The following is a 26,244-nucleotide window of genomic DNA, read 5'->3' as shown; positions in this document are numbered from 1 at the left end:
AATGATAATAAAATTTAATAATTGTATTCGCTTCCTGTTACTTGAGTTATTTCTGTTTTCATCTCTGGTGTATTGTACGGTATGACTGGCTGTTCTTTGGCAGTAGGATCGCTTTTTCCAAGTACAAATTTGAAAGAATTGACTACGCTGAATTGAGAAATGCCTAAAATTAGTGAAATGTAATACTATTATCCTAAGATAGAAAACATTTTCACCACCTTGAGAAACTCCAGGATTGGTTTGACCGATGTAAAAGTAAATCATGCATAAAATTGCCAGGAGAATTAGCGTGCTTTTCCAATCAATGAAAAATATGAGCATTATATTGGCTGCTGCCTAAAATTGTTGTGCTGCATTTTCAAAATTAGTATGAAATTTCTTTTTACCCCAATCAATGCCAACCAACGATTGGTGATGTAAGAATACCAAGATTTTTTCTTACTAACGATAGGTTGGATGCTTAGTTCACTTGGAAAAACGCCATCCACGGGTGGTAGATCTGTTTCTAGTTTGTATACTGTACCATAGTCGGTTGATCTATGAGGAGAATACGTCAAAATATAGTTGTTCAGCATGATAATTTACTTGTTTTTTCTGAGCTGGACTAGATCGTAAGTCATGGCAAGTGAAAAGTAGCTGTAGTTGATAAAAGCGTACATCATCAAGTAGGGAAGAGTGGCAATTTTTGCAAGTAAATTAAAACTGCCAATAAAAATAAATATTAAAGTAAGTATGGTGACAAGAACAGTAGCATAAATTGGCTCTTTGTTAGGCCCACGCTAAAACAGATGAAAAAAAAATATATACGTGCATTTGATTGAATGAATAAAGAATGAATTATTCATGTTACCCCTTTTGCTAAAAATTTCATAAAGCCTATGACATTTTCAGCGGCTATTGATTGCAGCAATCTCGGAGATACATATAAACCACTTATTATAGCTGATAAACTGGAAACGTATATGCCACCCAAAAGTAGAAATCCTGTAAGTGAAGCTTTTTGAACAAAATTGATGTCCAAATGCAATGCAGATCGTTCGCCAATAGAACCAAGTGATAAGATAAAAGCCAATGCCATCAAAACGCTTCAGATAAAAATTTTGAATTATTAAAAAACAATAATAAAATTAATATCTTCGCTACCTGACTCCAAGACCAGCTAGTTCGCCTAAAGGGATACTAGTTACGGGATCTTTCAAGTCGCCACTCATATTTACGCCAGATAAAATTCCAGTGAATGTAGAAAAGTATACTCCAAAGACGGTGAAGAAATTTTCTCCAGGTTCATAGTCTGGCTTAGAATTATTGGCAAACACTTGACTTGACATTCCCAATACACCAGATTCTAAATATTTCAAATAGGATTACAGATGCAAGAGTACAAAATCATACATACCAGGTTTTCTTGTAGCTAATGCTCCGATCAAAAAATCACAGACAGCCAGAATTAAAATACACAGCAAAGCAATCTGTGTTCGAATAACCCATTTGATGCCAGCAACATTTACTCCTTTGCATTAAAAAACAACAATTACTTATTGTTAAAACAATGTCTATATTATTAAACATTATTATATTATAAAAAATTGACTTTTAATAGTATTTCAAATACCCAAAAGAATTATTGTAGAACCGAGAGCAAATCCTCGAGACACCCAAATATTCTCTACATTAATCAGTGATGCCATACTTTCACCAAATCCAACCGCTACCATAGAATTTGCGACAATCTAAAGAATTTTCTGTTTATAACATGCACAAAAAGTGCAGCAGCATTTTTATTTACTTGACCAAGAATGAAAATAATTCCGACAGCGCCTCCAATTTTGGCGCCCAAAACGTGGGAAACTAAAAAATATACACCACCACTTTGAATTTGGCATCGTTCACAAATTTCAATTGCTGACAAAACTGGTATTATGGCCAGCAGAATACCCAACAGAAGGATTAATACAGATTCTCCAATTCCTGCATTTGCCTAAAAAATTGTTTTTAAAGAGATTGAGATATTTTTTAAAAAATATTATAATTCATCGTCCTAATCATTTTTTTGAAGATTTAATTTATAATTATAACAATTTAAATGTAAGAAATGACATACAGTAATTCAAATGTGACCTATTTTGTGTATGTTTCATTCTTTATTTTTTTTCTAATGTGAATCAAGCAATTTCATTAAAAAAAGGAAAGAATTTATGAATTTTCAAAGAAATGAAACCATAAGAGCAATGTAAATTTCAGTTTTATATTAAATATTGATTTTCTTTTCACTTACCACCACCCAACCAGTGCGCAAGAAAACTGTGATTCCGAAAGTATTGATGACAACTGTAGTAAATACGCCATCCCATGTTCCAAATCCATGCTGCTTTCCATACAGCAAATGAGACAGCCATCCTGCTCTATCATCTTCATCGATCTGAAATCTTACAAAGCATTTTCAAATCAAAATAATACTTTTTGCTTTTAATTCGAGAAAATACTGGTATATACCGTTAATTGATGAAAAATACGTTTTCGTTTCAAATTGTGCTCTAGATTTTAGTTGCAATAAAATGAAGTTAATAAAATTATGTTGCTTTTGAATAATTGAATGTCATCGAAAAGTTTACGTGTGCTCATGTGATTGCGCATTTCATGTGGCTTGTAAATCAATAGAGAAGGTACAGAACAACACATCACTGAAATTGCCTAGATTATTCCGTTTATGCTTTTTTATTTGTATCATTTATAAATAATTCTTGGTTAGATATTATCGAAGCTTTTTAATAATTATAAAAAGAAAACAAATAAAACGAGTTTTTTATAATATTATTTTGTTAGGATACCAATTTTTATTTATTTATTACAATTCTTCAACTGGGGAAATGGTCTAAATGATTAAGATAACATTTTGTCCACTGAGAACTCTTATCAACTCGACAGAGATATATAATTCTGATAAACAAGCATGTCATTTATGATAATCATTTTCTAATTGATTTCAGTATATTTTTCTGTTAAAATTGGGTAAATTCTTACATCTATGCATCTAACATGTACACAAGTGGATGTGTAAGCACTGTATTAAAAAAATTCAAGTTTTACAAAAAAATAATTTCATTAAAAAGAAAAACAATAACACGTACGGCATTTAAGTGACTTTCTTGAAAAAGTTCTTCTTGATGATCAACATGCGTTATTCGTTCAGGTTGACAATGCTCATTTCTTGTTGTTGTTGTTGGCATTTGCTTATCAACAGATGGCAATGACACTGCTGAGGTTTTATCCATCGGTTGATCTATCTGTAGCAGTACTGAACAGCGCTTCTTTATTCAAAATTACTAAGTTAGCAAATCTGCTTGCTTTTCAGCTTCTTCCTCTTTACATATCAACCTCAGCAGTTGATTCTTGGGTTAGCTTTATGCGCTTTCCTCGGATACTGTCAGTCGGTCAACTGGCCGAATGATTGCGTGTGAAATTCAATGCAAAGCTTTTCAATAATAACAACAGCCTGCTTTTGCAGTCCGGACTTGCCATTTTCTGCAAAACAGAATCAATAACTAACAGTCGATACAGCCGAAGCGAAAATTCATTCATAATCAATTCAGCCAACAATTCTCCACTGGATATTGTTATTGCTTGATTAGCAACTGTTCAATTACAAGCATTTGTTTGAAACTTTTCTCTTGTTTGCCAATTATTTAACAATTCGAGCAACTATCTTTCAGACTTCAACTACTATGGAAAAAATATTGAATGAAAAAAACCACAACAAGAAGAAACAAATATTCTCTTGCAATTCGTTATTATAAATAAGTTTAAACTAAATTTGACATAATATGCAAAAATAATAGACGAAATGTGAACTAAATCCATCATAAATTGACAAATAAATAGATTTTATTTAAATTTTTCAAAAACTAATCAGTTGAACTTGCAAAATTGGTTAAGAAAAACTAATTTATTTTATATTAATCTACTGTACTTTTCAATTTTGAACGTTGCATATTTTCTTCATTACCACTCACGACAGGGTTTAATTGATTGATTTTCATTCCTTTTTCAGCCATCTAATTATTAATAAAAGAAAAAATCACATTGCATACTAAAAGGCTTTCAAGCTGAATGATTTCTTCCATTTTTATTATCTGTTTAATAATCAAAACATCTAGCAGTGATTTTTTGAACTTCATTGATCAATTATTTATCTTTTAACTTTAAAATATAGTTTCATCTGTTCAGAATAATTAAATTTTCTACCATTTGTTAATAAAAGTTAAATTTAAATTTCAAAATGTTTTTGAAAAGCAAGCAATAAAAATGAGGTTAAAACATTTAAACTTGATTTTCAGAAAATGGTTGACTATTCTGTATTACAAAGCCTTACCACCTCCGTGCTTTGCATGTAAACTGTTTTTAAGTAATAAAATATGATCGAAATCACTTGCAATGACCGATTAGGAAAAAAAGTTCGAATTAAATGCAAGTAACTGAGCTGTTACTATTTTACGTTATTTATCAGTGATTTTTCAATTATTTGCATATTGTTTTTTGTGATTTTCACCATATTTTAACTGATTAGAATGTATTTTGTTTTAGTAAAATAGTAATTGTATAAACCGTATTATAATTTTATGTAGTTGTGGTTTTATTCTATATTTTGTATCATTTATTTTGCAATTTTTTAGTACTACAGACACCATCGGCGATTTGAAGAAACTCATTGCAGCGCAGACTGGGACTCGACCAGAAAAAATAATCCTGAAAAAGTGGTACACTGTTTACAAAGATCATATTACATTGGATGACTATGAAATTCACGATGGTTTCAACTTTGAATTGTATTATCAATAAATTAAAAAAATATTTATATTTATAATTGCTGAATAAAAATGAACTTTTATAAAACTTACTGTTGCATTGTTTGCAATGAATTATCCGTTTGAACAGTGAATAACTTGAGTATGTTGTGAAAGTAGTGTTAATTTAATCAATTTTTGTTCTTTGCAGCGTTTTTGTAGCTGATGGCTTACGTAGAGGCAAGTCTGTTTAAAAATGAACGAACTACACGTGAAAGAGCGGAAAAGTTTGTATCAAAGTTATACTTTACAGACTGTAATTTATATGGAAAAATTTATGGAAAAACACAGCCAGTGAAAATATTTGGATGTAAAATTTTTGGTAGGGCACCGTTCAACGAAGCAATGAAAGAAATTGAAAAATTTGGGGAAGATGTGGAAGTGGGTGAGTGTTTCATTGTAAATAATGGTTAATATTATTTCGATAAATTTTGCAATCAATTACAGGCTTTGAGATGAGTCCAACGTGGGCGACTTATTGGTTTCGAATAACTTGTACAATACCAAATGATTGGATCGGTGAGAAAGTTTGCTTTTCTTGGGATAGTGGAAGTGAAGTGCTCGTATGGAACTCAAATGGTACTGTGTCTCAGGGTTTGTCCGGTGATGCCGGTCGGACTCTTTATGTATTATCCAACAAAGTCGAACCGGATCAATTAGAATACATTTTTTACGTCGAAGTGGCTTGTAATACGATGTTTGGGGCAGGAAGCGACGACACTATTGCACCTCCTAATGCGTTTAGGAAATTTTTCATTAAAAAAGCAGAAATTGTTGTTATAAATGAAGAGGCTTTTCAGCTCTATATGGATTTTGATGTTTTGAATAGCATGATATCAGCAATGCCGGCTGACTCACCTGATAGGTACAAATTAAAAAGGAAGAAAAATAAAAATTCAATTCTAAATTATTTTTATTTCACAGATACAAAGCACTTTATACGGCAAATATGATGGTAAACATGGCATCAGATATGAATAAAGAATCAATCATGAAAGCCCACGCTTTGGCCGTGGGATTCTTTTGTAATAAAGAAAATTGTCCGTTGAATTTTACCGTACAAGCGGTTGGCAATTGTCACATAGACACAGCTTGGCTGTGGCCATATGCTGAAACAAAACGCAAATGTGCAAGAGCGTGGTCATCGACATTGCGTTTGATGGAAGAGTACCCGGATTTGACATTTGCTTGCAGTCAAGCTTTGCAGATGCGATGGGTGCAAAAATTTTATCCCGATTTATTTGCACAAATTGTAAAACGTGTTCACGAGGGTAGATTTGTACTAGTCGGTGGAGCTTGGGTGGAGCATGATGGATGTTTGCCAAGTGGCGAATCGTTTGTACGTCAACTGTTGTACGGCCAAAGTTATTTCAAAGAGAACTTTGGCGTCACTTGTACCGAAGCTTGGCTGCCTGACACATTCGGTTATAGTGGTCAACTGCCACAGATTTTTGCTTCTGCTGGTATGCGTCGATTTGTCACACAAAAGTTGAGCTGGAATGTGGTGAACAAATTTCCAAATTCCACTTTCCTTTGGGAAGGTATTGACGGAACCAGTGTGGTTGCTCATTTACCACCGGGTAACAGTTATGTAATGGAAAACACCGTGTCGGATGTTTTCAAAACGATGGCCAATTTTCAAGTTAGTTGTATATTTGTAAAATTAAAATGACTTTCTTTTTTCTGGAATTATTATTTCAGGATAAAGGAAGAAGCGAAACTGCGTTGCTGTTATTTGGTAAAGGAGATGGTGGAGGGGGGCCGGAACGGGAAATGTGCGAACGTCTGGTGAGGTCCCAACGTTTACCTGGATGTCCAGCAATGAAGCCGACCACGCCAGCTTCATTTTTTGAAGATGTAGAAGCAACCGACATGCAGAATTTATTAACGTGGGTTGGCGAACTTTACTTGGAAATGCACAACGGCACCTATACCACCCAAGCAGAAGTGAAACGCAAGAATCGCAAAGGGGAATTTCTCTTACGGTACAAAATTATTTCTGTCCTGTTTGTTTATTTATTTGTTTATTTATTTGTTCAGCGACTGTGAAATGCTCGCAGCGATGCGTTTTGTACTGGATAGTGGCGGTGATGTACGTTCGTTTTACAAGGAATGGCTTCAGCTTTTGCAAAATCAATTTCACGACGTCTTGCCAGGAACGTGCATTGCATTGGCATACGTGGAAGCGAACCGGATGTATCAACAATTGACCAGTGAATGTGAGAATTATTTAGACGAAAGTGCCGATGGTGAATTTCTGATGAACACTTTGGGATGGAGTCGACGATTGATCACTGAAACTGACACATACCTGGTTCCGGCATTTTCTATTATACGCAAACGCGACGCTGTTTGTAAAATCGACGATCGTGTGCATGTAGAACAGATAGACGAACTTATAGTGATGAAGTGAGTGTTATGTATGTGTGGGTTGTATGGTTATGTTGTATGTGTGTATGTGTTATGTATGAGTTTTTCAAAAAATGAATTTAAAAAATTTCTTTTTTCTAGGAATAAATTTGTTGAAATTGCTATTGATGATCGAGGGCGTGTAGTTCGTCTAAATTTGCCGGATCATTGCAACGTTATAGCCGACGGCATGCCAGGAAATCAATTCACCATGTTCGACGACGTGCCATTGTATTGGGATGCTTGGGATGTTATGGATTACCATTTGGAGACGAAACGTTTGTTGACCAATGTAACCGAAGGACCGACGTTCGGCATTTCCGAGAATGGTTTGACTGCTTGGGTTGAATTCACTTTGCAGATCAGCGAGTCGAGCAATTTGAAGCAGCGAATTGTTTTGCAAGCCCATTGCCCTTATGTCCAATTTGACAGTTCAGTCATCTGGATGGAGAAGCATAAATTTTTGAAAGTCCAATTTCCACTCAATGTACGCAGTCAAGAGGCAACGTACGAAATTCAGTTTGGCCATTTGAGCAGACCCACCCATCGTAATACATCTTGGGACAGTGCACGTTACGAGGTGCCGGCCCAGAAGTGGGCGGATTTGTCCATGTACGGTTCTGGTATGGCGTTGTTGAACGACTGCAAATACGGCTACAGTTGTTACAAGAATATTCTCGTCTTGTCGTTGCTACGTTCTCCCAAACGACCGGATCCCGATGCCGACATCGGCGGTCACAAGTTCTCCTATGCAGTTATGCCTCATCGTGGCCAATTCCAACGGGCCGCCCACCCGGATACGGTCAACGTGATTCAGGCTTCTTACGAGCTGAACTGTCCAATCAGAGTGTTGAAAGCCCCATTTGTGGAAAACAGTACCGTCTGGGATCGTCAATTCAGCTTGTTGAACATTGAAAATCCGGCTGTCATTTTGGAAGCTGTCAAAGTGAGCGAATCCGGCGATCGGCTGCTTTTGCGTTTCTACGAAAGTTGCGGCGGCCAGGCCGAGACGACAATCACACCGTTGGCATTCGGGGTGAAAAGTTGCTTTACATGCAACAGTTTAGAAATCCCGGAAAAGCCGGTTCCATTGAATCATTCTGGCACTTTTCAACTCCAGTTTGGCCCGTTTCAAATTGTCAGCATTCTAATCGAAATTATCTGATTCATACATCTATCTATCCATCTTTCTCAACTACATAATAAAAATCACTCCGTTCACAATAATTAATCAAACAAGGCAACTGTTTTATTTTTCTTCTTCTTTTTTTTCATATTATTTATTACGCAGTGATTTTTCTTTTGAAAATCATCATCATCATTATTATTATTATTAATTTCGTTTCATTTATTTAATTAATCGTCGAATTTACTTTTAATCTTCACTGGTGACGGTGTGAATTGTTTATTTGAATTCTTTTTACACTCGTGTTCTGCTTTTGATTGATATTAATAACAATTTTAAACAAAGTATTCATTTATTGATATCATTTCGATTGTTTGATTGATTGATTGAATATTAATGATAAAGATTGATTGATTGAAAAAATTCGCGAAATGATGCTTTTTGAAACTTGTTCTATATGTGAAAATGTTTAATTAATTTATAGTGGAAATTTGTTTGCTATTTTCGTGACGTTTCGATGGAAAATTGTAAAAAGAAAAATTATCTTTGGAAAAATTTTCAAATTATTTTCTCAATAATCACTTTCGACATTTAACGTGATTAATGTGAACAACATTATTGCTGATGGTTCATTCAATTATGCCTGAGGTTTGTTCAAAGTTTTATATACTTTACTAATTTTACATACTGCAAAACCGTGTCAATTGCATTCAAGTTTATTCTGATGGTAATTTCAAACTTGAAACGATGGATTTGTCGATCGTTCTTGTTTTTCTTTTCTATATTTGCTTTTTGTTTTACTAAATTTGTAAAATGGTATGAATTTTAAATAACGTATGTTTCAATTTTGTGCATGTTTTTCTGTCTGAGCTTGTGGGATAGCAGAAAATAAACCACTGCGTAGATAATAAGGAAATGGATAAAAGAATACATAATAATTATCATCCCACTAGCAGATTACGGTAAGTTATTCCACTATTGATACTGTTACATTATTGTATTATTAAAAGAATTCATTTGGAACGTTGATCATGATAAATTGATAAATTATATGCAAACAGCCATCTTTGGACAACAATCATCAGTAAGTAGCGGGGATTGGAAGCCATTTGCTAACCGGAGAAAGAAGAAGTAAACAGTAATGAAGGTGAACCATATCTCATAATGATGTGTTTTGTTCATCATACTCTTTTTTTATCACTTTGTTATTAAAAAAACACAAATATCTTACTTAATTAAATAATTTTGCTTTAATTATTTTCTGCTTTTATTATTTATGCTTCGTTAATTATCATTTTGTTTTCCAATCGCATCGTTCGCTTTATTTGCTGTTGATGGATGATAGATGGCGTTGGTGGAATGTTTTTTTTCATCACTTTATTATTAATTAAAGGCGTTAAAAAAATAAATAATTAGCATAAATTATCAAAATAAACTTTTTTTGCTTAATCATACTATTTTTGCAACGTTCAGCTAACAGTGATCTGATTGTTATTCGAGTGAACTTAATTATTTTTACTGGAGAGCGTTTTTTGTCTACTGTACGTTGCTGAAATGAGTTTGAATATTATTAAAAGTTTTTTCTCATCAATGCGCCGATTTTTACCCCTTTCATTATTCAAAGTGGAACGGAAATTCGGTAAGAGAATTGAATTTCGATTATTTTCCCGTGCGCAGTGTATTTTGCGTTGTTTATTTGTTTTTTGAAGTTGCATTTTTTCATTTGTTGTGCGATCTATTGAAATGTAAAATTTGTTGATCGAATGATACGATCATGTTAAACGGCGTCCATTGATCGCAGTGAGATAAAAGCATTTTTCCAATCACCATCGACCCTTCTGAGACAAGGTCGTTTTTGGCAAAGCTTTTCTGCACAGCTTTGGTCGCATTTTTTCGTACAGTACATTTACAAGAGTCACTTGATGACTTTGCTGTTGCACTGATGTTGTTGTTTTTTCATATCGAAGAAATATGAGGCTTACATTTTAATGCAACAATAATTTTCCATTGATGATTATATTTTTTTATCATTGCACATTTTGTAAACAATAATTGATGCAATTTAACTATCAAACTATTCATGCCCTTTTTTAAAATGTTTTTTCTTTAATTTTTGTTTTGTTTATTTACTTTCCCGGGCTTGAAGCGTGTAGTGACAAGTTTTTTGAAATTTTTTGGGAAGAAACCGCAACAATATTATATTTTTGCAAGCTGTTTTTTGCATATTTTGTTGCTTCTGACATCGCTGAACGTGCGTGTGCCGTTTGTGCCAAATTTGAAATTAGCCAGCTTTGTGGCGTCGTCTACTGGACGGATGATTTAGTTGAACGGCTGCCCGCTTTGCTTTGCTTTGCTTTACTTCGCGAAAAAATATAGTGTTGTCCCCGATTTTTGAAAATTCAACTGCTTTTCCGTATTTTCAGTCCAGCACAGCAACAGCAAAGTGGAACAGTTTGAAATTTTGAATTTATTTTCCAAAAAAAAATAAAAGAAAACCGAGAACCAAAAATTAATTAATTAATTAATTAATCAGTATTGAATAAAAGAAAAATTGAGCGAAAACTTCTTCAACAACGACAAATAGCAGGCTGATTTCTTTGAGCAATTGTTGTTTAATCAGTTTCGATTTCGTTCGGCTTCGGCAGGCAACTGGCAGCATCTTTTGCCTATTATTGCGTGCCTCACTTGTTATTGTCGTACCAGTTGGGCGTTGGCACGATATCGTTCTTTTCTTTTTTTTTAATTCAACAAGCATTTGCTGATTTTGCTAAGAGGGAAAAAAATAATTAGCCATCATTGTACGTCGTGTTGAATAAGCGCGAGCGGGTCTTTTTCACTTGCGACTTACTGTAAGCATGATTTATTATTAAAAATTTTATTATGTTTTCCTTCTTCTTTGTTGCTTGTTTGGTTGGAAAAACATGTTGTTGATATATTTTTTTTGTATTATTTCTTCTTCTTCTTCTTTTTTTTAATTTCTTACTTGTGAGAAATGTAATTTGTTATTTGAAAAAACTGTCGTTAAGAGAAATGATAGTTTTTTTCAAAGTTCTTTTCCTTTTTTATTGGTGATTTCAATTAGAATTATTCGCATGATGTTCATGCTCGTTCTCTTTAGTGTTGTTTCACTTATGATCAATCTGAGGAGGGGGGGAGGGAATGCATTGATTTTTGGTATTTTTTCTCTTTCAAAGAATGTGAATTTTCAAGAAATTATTATTAATTGCTTCTATGATGATGATGATGATGATGATGATGATGATGATGATCAGTTGTGTGTCTTGTTTCCGCATTGACATGGTGAAATGAGAAAAAGCCATTTGATCTTTCCATTTTATTCATTTCTAGCATTGCTTTTTAATGAACATTTCAGTCCAGTTTGCCGACAAGTGAACCGTATATTTTCTTTCATCTTTTGCATTTTTTTCGAAAACGGTTTCATGGAATATTCAGTAGCTGATTTATTGCACCTATGATGCAGTTGACATTTGTCTATTTATGCAACATGTAGTAATAATTTCAATTTCTTTTTTTTGGGGGGGGGGAAAGAATTCTATCCGTAATAATCGTAAGGGTAAAAGTTAAATTGTATAATTTTTGCATTTATATATATATTTTGCACAATAGGCCAATGAGCTTTGTTAGATGAAGCGATATTTTCTGCGATATCAATATTGATTTATATAAATATTGCGTGGTGAGAAAAAGAACCTCTTTAATCTCGAAGCAGTGCGTTTCTAAACGTGAAATAGACTCTGAGCAAACTATTGACGTACCGAGTACGTACGCTTTGGTACTTACTACGCATATTATTCGTATTATTATGAAACGAGCGTGTTGGTGTTGTTGTATGTATGGTTTTGCATATTATTTAATAATTGAAAATTTTGTTTTATTTCTTTCGATTGTAATATGTGTTTTGTTGTTGTTTAAAGAATTGATGTGTCGTTGACGTTGTTGGCTGAATGGCAGCGAATATGATGTCGATGTTTACGAGCGGTTTGTTGAGTCCGCCGAATCCGATTGTGAAAAAGTTGGTAGCGTTGCGTTTGGCTCCGGAGGGTGTGGCCGAACGGGACGAGGATCGAAAGTGGTGCGAAAAAGCGGTGAAGAGTTTGGTGAAAAAATTGAAAAAATCCGGCCTGGTCGAGGAGCTGGACAAGACGATCACCACGCAGGATCCGTCGACCAAGTGCATCACAATACCGCGATCGTTGGACGGTCGTTTGCAAGTTTCGCAACGCAAAGGCTTGCCGCACGTCATCTATTGCAAAATGTGGCGCTTTCCCGACCTGCAGTCCCATCATCAGCTCAAGCCGGTGCCCCATTGTCAGTATGCTTTCAATTTGAAAAAGGAAGAAGTGTGCGTCAATCCGTACCACTATGACAAAATTGAGAACCCGGTCCTGCCGCCAATATTGGTTCCTAAGAATTTCACCAACGGAGCCGAGTCGTTGGCACCGGGTATGTTGAACGGCGCCGAAAACGGCGGTCCAATTGACCGTATGGAGATGTTCCGGTTACCGTTGGTGTCGAAATTTGAAAATTCCGGCGTGCCGGACAATGTCGACTTTCCGGGTCCGGATGCACCGACATATCCAATAATACCACTGACCGTCGACTCACCGATGACCGGTTACTTGAGCGAAGAAAGTGAAACGATGGACCACCACCAGCAGCAGCAGCAGCAACAACAACAACAACAACAACATCAGCAGCAGCAGCACCAGCAACACCAGCAGCAGCACCAGCAACAACAACACCAGCATGAACAGCAAGAATCACCGATGAACGGTGCTGTGGATACGGCGTCGTTGATGCGTGGACCGGCATTGCATCCCGAATGCCTGACCGTGGAATATTGTGAACCGCCGTTCTGGTGTTCGGTCAGCTATTACGAGATGAACAAACGTCTGGGCGAGACGTTCCACGCCAGTCAGCCGTCGCTGACCGTGGACGGATTTTGCGATCCGTCGAACGCGGAACGCTTCTGTTTGGGCTTGTTGTCGAACGTGAACCGCACGCCGAACGTGGTCGAAGCTCGCAAGCACGTCGGTCGAGGGGCGCGGTTCTACTACATCGGTGGCGAAGTGTTCGCCGAATGCATGAGCGAGTCGGCCATATTCGTCCAAAGTCCCAACTGCAACCAGCGTTACGGCTGGCACCCGGCCACGGTTTGCAAAGTGCCGCCGGGATGTAATTTGAAAATTTTCAACAACCAAGAATTCGCAGCCCTGTTGTCGATGTCAGTACCCCAGGGCTTCGAGGCGGTCTACGCGTTGACACGCATGTGCACCATACGAGTCAGCTTTGTCAAAGGTTGGGGTGCGGAATATCGACGTCAGACGATCACATCGACTCCCTGTTGGATCGAATTGCACTTGAACGGCCCGTTGCAGTGGCTCGACCGTGTGCTGACCCAAATGGAAGGGCCCAGCAATCACATCAACAGTTTCACGTGAAATTTTCCATCTGATGCAGACAATGTCTGACCTAATAATTTCATTAATAATTGTGACAATAACATTATCGAATTGTCACAATTTTGCATCAGAGGACCAGCAATTTTTATTTAATGCTTATCCGTCCGTCCGTCCGACCACCAGTTCGTACGTCCGTATGTGTATTGAAAAAAAACGTGTAATTTATTGTTACTATTTTTTAATTTTCTTCATTGTATATATATATATATATATGTGCGTGTGTGTGTGTGAAAGTAATTTTTTATTTTAATTTTCCATCAGTGGAGTTTGAAAACGGGCCTAGAGCCATTGGCACGCGTTTATTCGCCTCATGGAAAAAACAGTCAATCTACTTCACTTTTTCTCTAACTCCATTTCGAACAAGCAGCACTGGCACTGACAAATTTCATTTCTCTACACACATATTTATTTTGTTGCTTTATTTGCCACATTGTTTCATCATTTTATTTGTTTTTTTTTTCAAAAACACAGCATACCGTCGTTTCAACTCTTCTGCGCTATCTGTAGCCAAATGTTGTTTCATCATTCCAGTGTACACTGTGTGTGTGTGTGTGTCTATCTAATAATGACACCCAATGTGTATGCACCGCATATATATATATATATATATGTATAATGTTTGTTTGGTATTTTATCCACTTGAACTTTTTTACCCTCTGTTGTGTACAAAATTTTATTCTGTTTTTATTTTGTGGACAACGGTGTTTTTTCTTCAGAACGTCCTTTGTTATATTTAATGACGCATTTTTCTGACGAAAACAAAGACACTCGCTGTTCAACTTTAATTTCACCTCACAAACACTTATTATTATTATTATTATTTAATAATTTCTCCTTGCGAAGAGAAAATTTTGTTTTTTAAATGAAACCATTAATGTAGATTCATTTTGTGTAGTGAAATAAAATGGAAGAAGGTTAGTTTCTTTTTCTTTAACACTTCCATTTCAAATTTTCAAGCGGATTTTGCCAACCGGTGAAGTGCAGAAAAGACAACCAATTTTACGCTTTCAGCAATCCACTTTTCAGTTGCTGATAACAACTGATCAATGCATTGGTGTTGTTTATTAATAGCACCAGCGAAAATTTCTGCTCGTTTGATCATTATTTTTTTCCCCAACCCAAACTTGCCAGCTGGTGGTTGTTTCGTGCATTTGTTGGTGGCATTTACGTGATAGCAGTATGGAATGATCAACACAATCTGAAACTTTGCCAGCAAAATTCCACAACAATAAATAATCAGAAAAAAGCACCAAGCCGGCTTTTTGTTCATCATCATCTGTGCATCTACTTTTTTTCGAATGCCTAGATTAAAGTTGTTTTTCTTTCTCCTAAAGAATAATAACAATAATAATAAGCATTTTATTACTATTTTCAAGCTCAACCAAAGTTGCAACAATTTTTAAGTTACTGTAAAATAGTGAAAGTCAAGAAAAAAATACAGTACAACTTAAAAACATCTACAGTAATAATTTGAAATTTTCAATCAGTTCAACTTTCGAGAATGGAGTAATTGAATTTTGATACTTTATCGTGCGTTTTGTAGAACTTCTCCAGTACGATAACTAATTTATTTCAACCTTCATCCACTCCATCTGTACTGTATGCTGAATGCGTTCAATTCCACTACACCATCCCTAGCCAATGATGCACTTTATCATGTAAGATTTTTTTTGAGCTTTATGCTTTTTTTCGTATATGTTTTGTTCTTTTTGTTGATTTGTAACTTTTATTTTATTTCATTTTAATTTTCTTTCGGAAAAACAATTTGCAAAGCAGTGGGCAGTGGTTCTTTATTCTTTGGCTAAATAGAGTTGCTTTAGATAATTGGTACAAATTTATCGACAGAATTAGGAAATGGTCAAGTTATTAATAAAGTTTGATAAATGCGATGAACATTTCCAGTGTTCAAATTTTTCAGCTTCATTACATTTATCCATTTTTATCAATGGCAAGTATTTTGGCTTATAATTGTTTTTCATTACCTCTTTCAAAAATCAACACATCACTTCTTTTTCTCATCTCTTATCTTATTTCTGCTTTTTTCCCCAAACATCCGCATACAAAGTTTGTGTCAGTTTAATTGCATCACGATTATCACTGTCGATTGTTGTTGGCATTTGTTTCGCATTGTTTTCCACCTTGTTTTGCTCACAACAATGCCAGTATGATTATCGTGCTGAAGGGAAATTCAAAATTGTACAATACACGATGGTGAAGCAATCTCTGTTTTTTGTGTTTCTTTTTGCTTAAACGATTGCAACAATAAGCTGAAGCGTGCGATTAGAAGTTGATTGATGAATTTCGATTCCACCACTTGCGAGAGGTTTTCACGAGTTTGACAATTTCCATTTTGGGGGTTAGCAAAAGAGAACAAGTAATATAATGAGATGATGAAAAAAAGTATCAGATTTATTATTAAAATTTGAAAATAAGTGAACGCAAAAACAGATGGATGATGTTACAGTTTTGGAAATTTTATTTTGAGCTGTAGACTTTGGAAAAAAAAAGAGAATATTTGTTGCTTTCTGCTTCTTTTTGCTATCGCACGATGATGCCGTGCGTGAACTGAGAGAAAATTGTTGCAAACAGATTCATTCCACAAAGTGAAACATTGCTTTAATCTCTCGCCAGTGTTGTTTTGACTTGTTTGCTTTGGACGGGCTGTAGTTGAATGAAAATAGCAAGAAGCTTCGTCGTCAAGTGTTGCTTGACAATTTCGACAGTGTTCTTCCACTGACAGACTGTTTAAATTTGTAGCTTCGGATGAATAAGCAGTTTATAAATCGATTCGGTGTTATTTGGTTTCTCGGTTTGGTGAAGCATCAGTTTGGTAAACTTTAATTGCTTGGAAATTTAAATTTAAAGAAACCTAAACCGACAACCATGCGTCCGTCGACCGTTGTTACAGTACGAATTGTTATTGCTTCGTTGGGTGTGGCTTGTGGTCTGTTGGCCGGCATCCCGTTCGCTTTCCACTTTCGCAACTACAACGCCGCCGGATGGTCGTTCGTCTCGTCCATTTTTGCCGCCTTCGTGCTCATTTTGCACATCAAGCACAAAAATCTCACCCTGCGCTCATGGTTGCCTCGTCTGCGTACCTGCATGCTTGTCGGATGCGTTGGTCAATTGGCCGGAGTTAGCGTCATGGTCGCTTACATCAGCCTGGCCGTGGTGCTTGGACAGAATTTGCGCATGCTTTACGGTGAAAATTACTGGATCGCACTGGTCTGGGGTTGGATGACTTGGAAATGGGCATTCGCTGTATTCTACTATTCTCGTTCGTATCGTCGTTTGTACATTGCCGAAATGCAACCCAAAGTGCCAGCCTATGTCAACGACGACGAACAATAATACATTAGCATGATTTTTCTCTGTATGTTGCTTTCAAATTATGCATCTGTCTTATATTTTATTCATAATTTTTGGTATATTGTTCATTTTTTGCTGAACAGGGAAATATCATCAACAAATTTGCATAATAATTGGTGATTGATGATTTTGTTCATTCAATTAAGAAAGGATCAAATTTAGAGATAAACTCTTTGCGTTGAATGTTGTCATTTCTAGTACATTCCTCTTCTTCTTCCTCTTCAAATGCTGCTAGACTGTCATCTGCCGGAATTAAATCCAAAACGGTCGGAATCTCTGGCAGCGGTCGTCTCTTGATTGTCGACGTGTTTTGGCAGTTCTGCTGTGACCAATCCCAAATCCGTTGACAAGTTATTAAATTATTGATTATATTTTGCAAGCTGATCTGTTTCACCAGCAGAGCATGCTGAAGGGAAAAATGACCATGACGAACACGTCTGATAGATACGCAAGCGGCTGTAGTTTTCGCGGACAGGCCAACTTCGTGCACTAAAGTTTTCAAACTAGCTTCATCTTCGTTCACGCATTTCACTTCTGCATCAAAAGAGGGAAATTAGCATACTTTTTTATTTCAAAACATGAGAAATAAAAACGAACTCATGGTGAAAAATGGTTTTCGAAATTGCACAACACAAAGTTTGTAAAATATGGGAAAAGAATCTTCACGCGGGCGAACTAAACCTTGACTGGCCAGTTCGAATGCTTTTTGGCTTTGTAAATCAACTCCAGCGGAACTGTAATTAAAATTGCGAATAAAATTAAAAATAAGAATAAAATAATAATTATTATTACTCGAAGGCTGCTTTCAAATTATTTGCAGTCAATTTCGCCAATACCCGATTCAAGTTTGTACAAGTGACGTGCTCTGTAACATAGGAGATATTTACACCCTTTTGATATAGTTTGCATAGTTCATTGAAACAACGAACTGTATGTTGACTTTTCGACTATTTTCCCCTGAACACTATGGTCAATAGTGGCACGTCCAAGCATACCAGTGATGTGATATTCACTTAACGGCCTAAGACGTTTCATTGCAGCTATGAGATCACAACCGCTGTTTATTCCAATCACTAAAATACGCTTGCAATTAAAATTGTCGCATAATATGAAAAATGAAATGAAATGAAAACATACAGCATAGTCCAGACGTTAAGGCATTTGTCTCTATTACAGGTTCGACTTGGAAATCACATAATTGATAACCTTCACCAACAACTTAAAATTATGATTCGTGATTATCAATCAAGTTAATGGTAAATGTGTTTTACCTAGTGGATGATCAGAGTAATCAATTTGCTGCTTATAGCTTTTAATTTTCAACAGTAGAGTTTTTTTGTCCTCAGTAAATACAGGACGATTATAAGTTTTCGGTTCCCACTCATCAAATTCATTTAACTCTTAAAAACTGAATTTACTTAATTATATTTGAACTTTCAAATTGCAAACCTTTGCACAGTGCTTTTACAATCAATTTACATAGCGTATTTGTAGAGGTTTCTCTTGGCTTAACAATGCAACAGATGCCATTCAATAAATTCCAAGCGTCGGCCGCAGTTTTTACAATCATGGAGAAAATTGTAAGTTATTTGAAATGTATTCAGCATATTTCACAATGGAAAACATTTCTACAATGTATAATGTACGTATTTTAAACTAACAGTAGCATGATTTTCACGTTTTAATCAGTTACAGTATAAGTTATTAAACGTAAAAGTTTTTCACACTAATTAATCGACGACTCTGCGCTTGGGTAGATTGATGTTACTCGAAGAAATTCTTTAAACTAAAAGTAGTATTTTTGAAAATATACAGAAAATGCCGGAAAAAAGAATTGTAAAGAGCTTAATGTTTAGCTTTCCGGCATGAATGGCTTCTAGCACTTTGCGATGAACGAAATTGTTGCATCTTCATTTATTTTTACATATCAAATTTATTTATTTTATTAATGTTGCATAGTTTGATTTATAATAATTGCATTAGCAGCATAGTTTTGACGACAAACTGCATATATGCATACGTCACATAACCTTAAATTTATTTATTAAATAGTCAAAAAATAATATTCTTTTAACAAATAAATTTGAAATTCAAATGTTTTTTACGGGAAGGGCGAAATATCTGTTGGTGAATCCAGGTTGAACCTGAATATTAGAAATAAATATTTTACAGTGTCATTTTTGTAAGAAATTCACCGAATTCTTATTTTTCATTTACGTTTCGCCATTTTTGATCGAATTTGTAATTTAACTTTAATGTTATGCGAATATTCATGCATGTTTTTGTTTAAAAAATTTTTAGTATTAATTTTGAAAATCTTTAATTGTTACTCAAAATTGTAGAATTCATGTAAGTTGGAGTACGGTGTCTGTCCTTCACCATGTGTACGGGTTGTGTAAAGTTTCGTTGAACTGTATTTAGTTATCCAGTTTTCTTGATTTTTTTATTTCTCTTCCCGCACATACTTTAGGAGTGGTTTATTTCAATTATTTACATATAGTTTGTTGCATAGTTTGAAGAGAAACGCCAACAAAAATCAGACAAGAAAAGTAGTCAATATATGATGGTAAGATAAGAGATTATGATTTGAAAAGTTAATTGTTGTTATTTTTGTTTTACTGAATCTCAGCTGGTAATAAATTTCGCATTTATATATAAATAAATATTTGATTCTAGCCCATCATTTCAAAATTGAACGCGTCTTTAAAAATATTTGTCATATTTGTATGAACAGTACCGACTTCAGCATATGCTTTATTTCAGATATTTTTTATTTTGACGTCATCATAAAAATGTTTATTTTAATTCTCTTTGTATTTGATGATAAATTTCATTTTTCCTGTTACTGATTACTATTATATACTCGTAAGTTTCACACTAAAAGCCAACAATAAGAAGAACTTGATTTTAATTTTAGTTTATTTGTTTCAGTTGCTCGTTTAATTGACTTATTTCAGAATAGTTGCTGCTGGTTGAAATTTCTCAAGTGTAAAATGAAACTTATTTTAAACATTCAGTGTATATATATATACGTATTAATACTCGAGCAGATTAGTTTTAAAATCATCTGACATGTTTTGAATGATTCTGTGCAATTTTTGAATAATGTTCTCATCAAGTTAAATATGTAAGAAAAGTTCGAAGATTATTAATTGATTGTGCTTGCATTTTATGATTTATTTAGATCATTTAGTTATATGAAGTGTTAATTTTGTTTAATTTTTGTACGAATTCGATTTGCAGTTTTGACATTAATTATTGATGATCGTTAAGATTGATTGGTGATGCAGTCGTCTGCTGATGGTGATGTTCCGGAAGCGGTTGAAAAAGCGGAACTTGAATTTGACTGGTCTCAAATACTGAATGAAAATGAAGCTGCTAACAGTGGTGAATTTTGTCAGTTTGAGTCTCCATGTCAACGTCCGCTCGTTGATCCGAAATTGCCTCGAAATCCTGCCTTGTTGGAAGTGTCCGCGACCACAACTTTTTCTGTTCAAACAAGTGAACCTGTAGAGCAAGTGGTGAAGTATTTTGAGCATGTAGAATCTGCGAGTTGCGATCGTCGAATTGATGAAGCGGTTGCAAATGCTGCTTTTGCTGCTGCTCACCAGCCTTGCCAAACGGAGTCGCCTAGAATATTGGATGCTGGCCACAGGGAATCGCCCAAAATATCGGATGCTGGCCACGGGGAGTCGCCCAGAATATCGGAAGCAAGCCACAGGGAGTCGCCCAGAATATTGGATGCTGGCCACATGGAGTCGGCATCCGTCGAACGTGCAGTATCCGGTTCAGAGTCTGGCCAGTCTGGGAACAATGTACTTCGACCGAGCAGTATTTCATTGTTGGCCCCCAGGTTGAACAAGCAAAGTACGGCCTCTTTGCATCGTCGATTCCGAGAAGCGGCCGCCAAGAGCAGTGTCGGCGTGCGTCGTTCAAGTGGACAACAGTTGGACCGTTCCGCGTCCGAGGTGATCAGCTTGTTGCCCACAAAAGTGACCGAAGTGGTCTCTCCGGTGACATTGTTGCCTTGCACTGCTGCCGATTCGCCAACCACGACCGGAAGTGGATCGCGTCGTCCCGGCCAAGCTGTTGCCGGTGAAGTCCATTCAGGCAGTGATGAAGATCGTCAAGTGAAACGACGAGCTTATCGTCAACGGACGAAGGTCTCTGCAGTGGAACCCAAAGTGCAGTCGAGAAGAATTGCCGAGGTTCGTCGACGACGATACTACCGTCGTCATTATTCTGATGACGACGACGAGGAAGAGGATCTAGAAAGAGAATATGAAGATGAGGAGGAAGAAGAAGATGACGACAACGACGATTATGAAGAAGGCAACGATGGTCGTGGACAACAGTTTTATCGTACGCAACGTGTAGATTATAGAACGTTCCCAAAATCCAGTGGTCGCAGTTCAGCGCGTCGTCATCAGCATACTAATACACAAAAAAGAGAAGAATATTATGATGACCGTGGTGCATTGGTGCGTTCGATGTCGAGAATGAGCGATCGTGAAGACAATAGGTTTTTCGAGCGTTTTTTATATAAATATATGGTGTATTGATGTGGTTTGATTTTGATTTTCAGATATACAGTGGAACGTGGTCGACGATTGCAGAAAGAATATCGGCCGAAAAGTGCCCAATCTCAACTGTACGAAAATCGTCACTACGATGACAGCGATGAAGAAGAATATTATTACAAAGCAGCACCTGGTGACTCTGATCATCCTTGGCGAGTTCAGTCACACGTTGATCCTCGAATTAAATCACTTCTTCAAAGTAAAGAAAAATTGTGCAAAACTACGCATCATTTTACAAGAAAAGAAATTGTTTTAGCACCCGGGTGGAGGCAGTGGTTGTTGGAATATTATCGTTTGAATGGACGTTGGCCTACGTACGACATGATATACTGGTGGTCAACCAAGCAACGTATGGCATTGTCTGGGCAGACTTCTCATACCGTTGTTGGAAAAGCAGCTTCGTCGAACACTTCCGCTTTGAATTCTTCATCGTCAACAGCAGTGTAAAATAATTATATTTCGTTAATATATGATATGCTAATAAGTGAATCACTGGCTGAATAAGTAGTATTGAAGGTCGCTTGTTTTAGAAATCAACCTGTCGGCGAGGATACTGGCATCCATGGTGATTTGATAAAAGTTAATGGTAAGCTCGAACTTGTTTTATTTCATTTCATTGTCCAACGTATTTTTGTTGCCGCTTTGCAGAGCCGTACTTGTATTCACAAGCGCACGCGATTGCTCGTTTTGGTTCCGGCGGGAATTTGATCATTCACACCAGTGGCAAAAATTCGAAAGCCTTGTCGACGTCGATCGAAATCCGCAGCACTTGGGCATTGTTGGCCGACAGCAGTGGCGACATTGCCGTCGAAACGACGCAGATCCGAGAATTTCCCGGACCGTTGGATTCGCAGTGCACGCTCAAAGAGACCGTTCTACAGTATTGTCAAAAGCAGTTGGAATTGTTCAAAGGTGGAAGCAAATTTCGTGATCACAGCAGTTTGGTGTTATTTTTCCAAATGATGATGTTGCTGATTCGTCAGAATGGTGTAAGTGTTGTAAAATTGTGAAATGTAATTTGCATTTGCGATGTGTTTATTTTTTTTTCATCTCTGTGCTTTCTTGGCAGGTTGTGAGCGGTGTCGATTTGGCAGAGTTGTTGCTGGGTGAGTGGGATCCGTTGGCTGGTGACGACGAAGACGACAATGACCAGCACTGTGATGTGGAATACAAGTCGAACAGTTCGACAAATTCGACGGACAGTGAAACGGAAAACGGTTTCGTCATTGCTCGTAGAGCTGACGCGGTGAAGGGTCGACGCGTGTTGGAGCCGCGGCGCCGGCACCACGTTGGCGCGCAGACGGCCAACCGCGCCGAAAAGGAATTCGTCCGGCTGCTGTTGCGCGGTTCCAAGAAGGAGGCGTTGGAGTTGGCCATGGGCAGCCAGCTCTGGGGGCACGCGTTGTTTTTGGCGATGAAGATGGGCCCCCGTTTTCACAGCACCGTCATGACCAGGTTCGCCAACTCGGTACCGTTGGACAGTCCTTTGCAGACGTTGTACCAGATGCTGTCCGGCGGTATACCGTACGCTTCGACCAGGCCAATGGACAGTGTGAACGAATGGCGGGCACATTTGGCGATGATTTTGGCCAATTTGACCCAAGATCCCGCGGATTTCGAGTCGCTGCAACGTCAAATGTACGGGGTTTTGTCGATGGGCGATTCGTTGGTCAACAACGGCCAGACTTTTGCCGGACAGTTCTGTTTCATCTGTTGCCAGCTGTTGGTCGGCTGGGATGCTTTCGAAGGCAACGCCGAACGTGGACCTTTGATCACGTTGATCGGAGCTGATCGAGATGGACGACAGTCCGATGAAACTGTATTTGTTACGCAAAAATATCTGTTCACTGAACTTGTGGAATATGCTTTGGCGTTGCATTGGATGAATGTGAAAAAAGCCACTTTTTGGATTCGATCTTTGCAGGTATTTTGTTTGTAATTTTGACAGTACATATATTTATATATGTTTAGTTATTTATTTGAATGTTTTTCCGTTTAGAAGTATAAACTGCAATATGCGCTTCATTTGGCTGAATTGGGCTTTCGAGAGGAGGTGCTCAACTATTGCAAAGTACTGTACAAAACAATGGCTTACGAATTTGCAACAACCGGCTTGATGCCAGACAGAGCTCATGCAAGCATTGTTTACGCTCTGGCGTCTCGATTTCAACGGTTCGACGTTGAACACGAGTCGTACATCCAAAGCATCGCGAGCGACTATGTGCAGCCTGAATGGATTACCTCATTGGGAAATTTATTTCAAAACACTTCAATGTCTGGAGTGAGTTTGCCTGTTTATTTCAAATATTCTTTTTTAAAAAGCAGATAATTTTCAATTTTTGATAATTTTCAGTCAGCCATTTTGAATGACTGTGATCATGGTGGTGTGGAAATGAAGAAAATGGAGACAATTCAGTCTCGTATGTTGGTTTTTTGAAAAACGTTATTCATTTTAACCTTCTTTTTTGTTGTATTCTAAAATTTTTGCTGGTTCGGGTGTTTTTAGTTGAATCGAATTTGAATGCAGAAGCTAACAACAAATCAGCTGCTTCCGTTCAACTGATGGACCCGGCGCTTTCAGCGGAAACCTCTATGCAAATCTCTTTTCAGAGGCTTCAAATCACACAGCAGCAGAACTTGCCAAATTTCTCCTCAGACAGTGCACAAGTGACCGCTAAAGACGACTGTGCTCAATTCAAATCTTCAAATTTCACCCCAAACATACCCGCCGCTGACCATCATCCCCATCATACTGCTGCTGATACAGTTGAATCAGCAACTGCAATTCCATCATTTGATGAACAACAACGACAACAACAACAAAATGCTAATAACTTCATCACCAGTGTAAACAGATTCACATCCGACATTAGCGGTTCATTTTCTACTCAGTGTGAAGATAATAATGTAACAAACACATTTAGCTTGTCTTCGACTATGTTGGATGTAAAAAATAATGCAATGCTAGTTCATCAACAACAGCAGCAGCAGCAATTTCATCATGCTAAGCAGCATCAGTACCAGCACTGCCAACAACAGCAACAAGATTCTGACAAAATAACCGACGAAGCTAAACGCAACCAGGTTCAATTTTTTATTAGTCTTTTGTTAATAGCTATATATATATATATATTGTTTATAGAGTTGGCTTGGAAAGACCATGGGTGGCATTATACAAAAGTTTATTCCGAAGGGTGCAAATGAGATGATCTTACCGGATGATTCGAAAAAATCTGTATGTTTTTTTTCTTTAATCTATTTGTTTATAATTTCAAATTGATCCGCTGGTTTTGTTTAATTTGGTGTTTTGTTCAGATTGTTTGGGATGAGCAGAAAAAACGATGGGTTAACATGAATGCTAGTGAAGACGATGCCAGTGTGGACGTTGCTCCGCCACCGAAAACATTGCCCGTAGAATCATTATCATCATTCAACAATTACAGTGCTGAAAGCGATGAACAGACTTTTTCCTCCGGTATATGTTTGCAATAGACGTTGTCGCTGCTGTTTTGAATATATTTTGCTTGCCCATTTTTAATGCAGATGTAAGCAACCTCAATTCAGTTGCTGCAAGCGAAGTTCGTCCGAATCGATTTGCTGTTGGAAGTAAGATTGTTTTTTTTTTTGTTCAACCATTGTTTCTGTTGTGCAAAATGATGATATTGGAGGACATTTCATTGTCTTTCATCAATTTTACATCGTGTAATAATAATGCGGTTGTTATATAATAATGTACAGTGTTTTGTTGATAACTTTTTTTTTGAAAACAAGGCAGAAATTGTCATTTTAATTTTCTCCAATATTCATATTGTATATGCTTTTTGGTGGTGCATTTTATTTATATCAAATTATTAGGTCAACGATACGTCAACGTCATGGTTAGCGGCGACTCTGCTCAGTCTAGCAACTTGAGCAGCAGCAAATCGGCATTCTTACCTCCAATGCCAACGGCGATCAGAGATGGTGGTGATTTGAGAACTTCGTCTGCAGTGCAGAACTTCTGGGTACCCGAACCACCGTCTGATTCAGACAATACAGAATTGACAACTCCATTTTCTGATCCATTCACACAGCCAGTACGTTTTAAATATATAATTTGAATAATTATGGCAGTGATGCTTGTTCAAACAATTTTCCTCCTCCTCCTCATCGTCATCAATCACTGATTTCAGGAGAGAATTGACGACAGTCATCAGAATCATGAAAAGGACGGTGGTGTCACGTTTATGAATCCAATGCAGTACAGTGGACAACAATGAAAGAAGAAGCAGTTGGAATTCGGAAAGTTAAAAAAGAAAGTAAAGCTAAATTTGTTTCTTTTTAAGCAGATGATGATTTTATTTATCGTCATTTTTTGTTTGAAATGTTACAGATGTATTTTGCCATTTGGTGTTGGTATCGGTTTTATTAGTAATTATAAATAAAACAAATCGACC

General features: G+C 36.8%; 7 protein-coding genes across 7 annotated transcripts; 4 read left to right on the top strand and 3 right to left on the bottom strand.

The window, feature by feature from the left end:
• Window positions 1-14: 14 nt before the first annotated feature.
• On the bottom strand, window positions 15-2,679 carry Tsp_05940 (solute carrier family 12 member 8). The gene is given in 14 exon segments (XM_003380173.1): window positions 15-163; window positions 216-336; window positions 387-537; window positions 586-779; window positions 851-1,085; window positions 1,144-1,345; window positions 1,397-1,510; window positions 1,536-1,553; window positions 1,613-1,730; window positions 1,787-1,848; window positions 1,864-1,978; window positions 2,276-2,419; window positions 2,494-2,534; window positions 2,613-2,679. 14 exon segments carry the CDS (start codon window positions 2,677-2,679, stop codon window positions 15-17), a joined length of 1,731 nt encoding a protein of 576 aa, XP_003380221.1.
• A 562-nt stretch (window positions 2,680-3,241) lies between these two features.
• Window positions 3,242-3,625, top strand: Tsp_05941 (hypothetical membrane protein). Its single transcript, XM_003380172.1, has 3 exons — window positions 3,242-3,327; window positions 3,353-3,452; window positions 3,506-3,625. The coding sequence occupies exons 1-3, from the start codon at window positions 3,242-3,244 to the stop codon at window positions 3,623-3,625; spliced, it is 306 nt and encodes a 101-aa protein (XP_003380220.1).
• Window positions 3,626-4,302: 677 nt separating this feature from the next.
• On the top strand, window positions 4,303-8,415 carry Tsp_05942 (alpha-mannosidase 2C1). The gene is made up of 10 exons (XM_003380171.1): window positions 4,303-4,307; window positions 4,335-4,394; window positions 4,671-4,823; window positions 4,993-5,025; window positions 5,168-5,250; window positions 5,289-5,706; window positions 5,766-6,483; window positions 6,543-6,826; window positions 6,882-7,250; window positions 7,353-8,415. The coding sequence occupies exons 1-10, from the start codon at window positions 4,303-4,305 to the stop codon at window positions 8,413-8,415; spliced, it is 3,186 nt and encodes a 1,061-aa protein (XP_003380219.1).
• A 3,926-nt stretch (window positions 8,416-12,341) lies between these two features.
• On the top strand, window positions 12,342-13,838 carry Tsp_05943 (mothers against decapentaplegic protein). Its single transcript, XM_003380170.1, has 2 exons — window positions 12,342-13,029; window positions 13,156-13,838. Exons 1-2 carry the CDS (start codon window positions 12,342-12,344, stop codon window positions 13,836-13,838), a joined length of 1,371 nt encoding a protein of 456 aa, XP_003380218.1.
• A 973-nt stretch (window positions 13,839-14,811) lies between these two features.
• On the bottom strand, window positions 14,812-15,976 carry Tsp_05944 (conserved hypothetical protein). Its single transcript, XM_003380169.1, has 2 exons — window positions 15,911-15,976; window positions 14,812-15,057 (listed from the first exon to the last, which is right to left on the bottom strand). Exons 1-2 carry the CDS (start codon window positions 15,974-15,976, stop codon window positions 14,812-14,814), a joined length of 312 nt encoding a protein of 103 aa, XP_003380217.1.
• A 958-nt stretch (window positions 15,977-16,934) lies between these two features.
• On the bottom strand, window positions 16,935-18,798 carry Tsp_05945 (putative tRNA pseudouridine synthase 2). The gene is made up of 7 exons (XM_003380168.1): window positions 18,678-18,798; window positions 18,500-18,628; window positions 18,158-18,301; window positions 18,021-18,093; window positions 17,826-17,962; window positions 17,399-17,762; window positions 16,935-17,118 (listed from the first exon to the last, which is right to left on the bottom strand). The coding sequence occupies exons 1-7, from the start codon at window positions 18,796-18,798 to the stop codon at window positions 16,935-16,937; spliced, it is 1,152 nt and encodes a 383-aa protein (XP_003380216.1).
• A 1,714-nt stretch (window positions 18,799-20,512) lies between these two features.
• Tsp_05946 (conserved hypothetical protein) lies at window positions 20,513-26,067 on the top strand. Its single transcript, XM_003380167.1, has 16 exons — window positions 20,513-21,750; window positions 21,814-22,007; window positions 22,065-22,251; window positions 22,339-22,394; window positions 22,457-22,797; window positions 22,878-23,025; window positions 23,061-23,506; window positions 23,529-23,732; window positions 23,808-24,089; window positions 24,162-24,228; window positions 24,336-24,892; window positions 24,951-25,043; window positions 25,124-25,283; window positions 25,352-25,414; window positions 25,664-25,884; window positions 25,981-26,067. Exons 1-16 carry the CDS (start codon window positions 20,513-20,515, stop codon window positions 26,065-26,067), a joined length of 4,344 nt encoding a protein of 1,447 aa, XP_003380215.1.
• The last annotated feature ends 177 nt before the right edge of the window (window positions 26,068-26,244 follow it).

This window comes from Trichinella spiralis (genome assembly GCF_000181795.1).
Source record: "Trichinella spiralis strain ISS 195 chromosome Unknown Scfld2, whole genome shotgun sequence".
Lineage (NCBI taxonomy): Eukaryota > Metazoa > Nematoda > Enoplea > Trichinellida > Trichinellidae > Trichinella > Trichinella spiralis.
The sequence above is the reverse complement of the archived record's forward strand: the minus strand, read 5'-3'. Positions and strand labels throughout refer to the sequence as shown.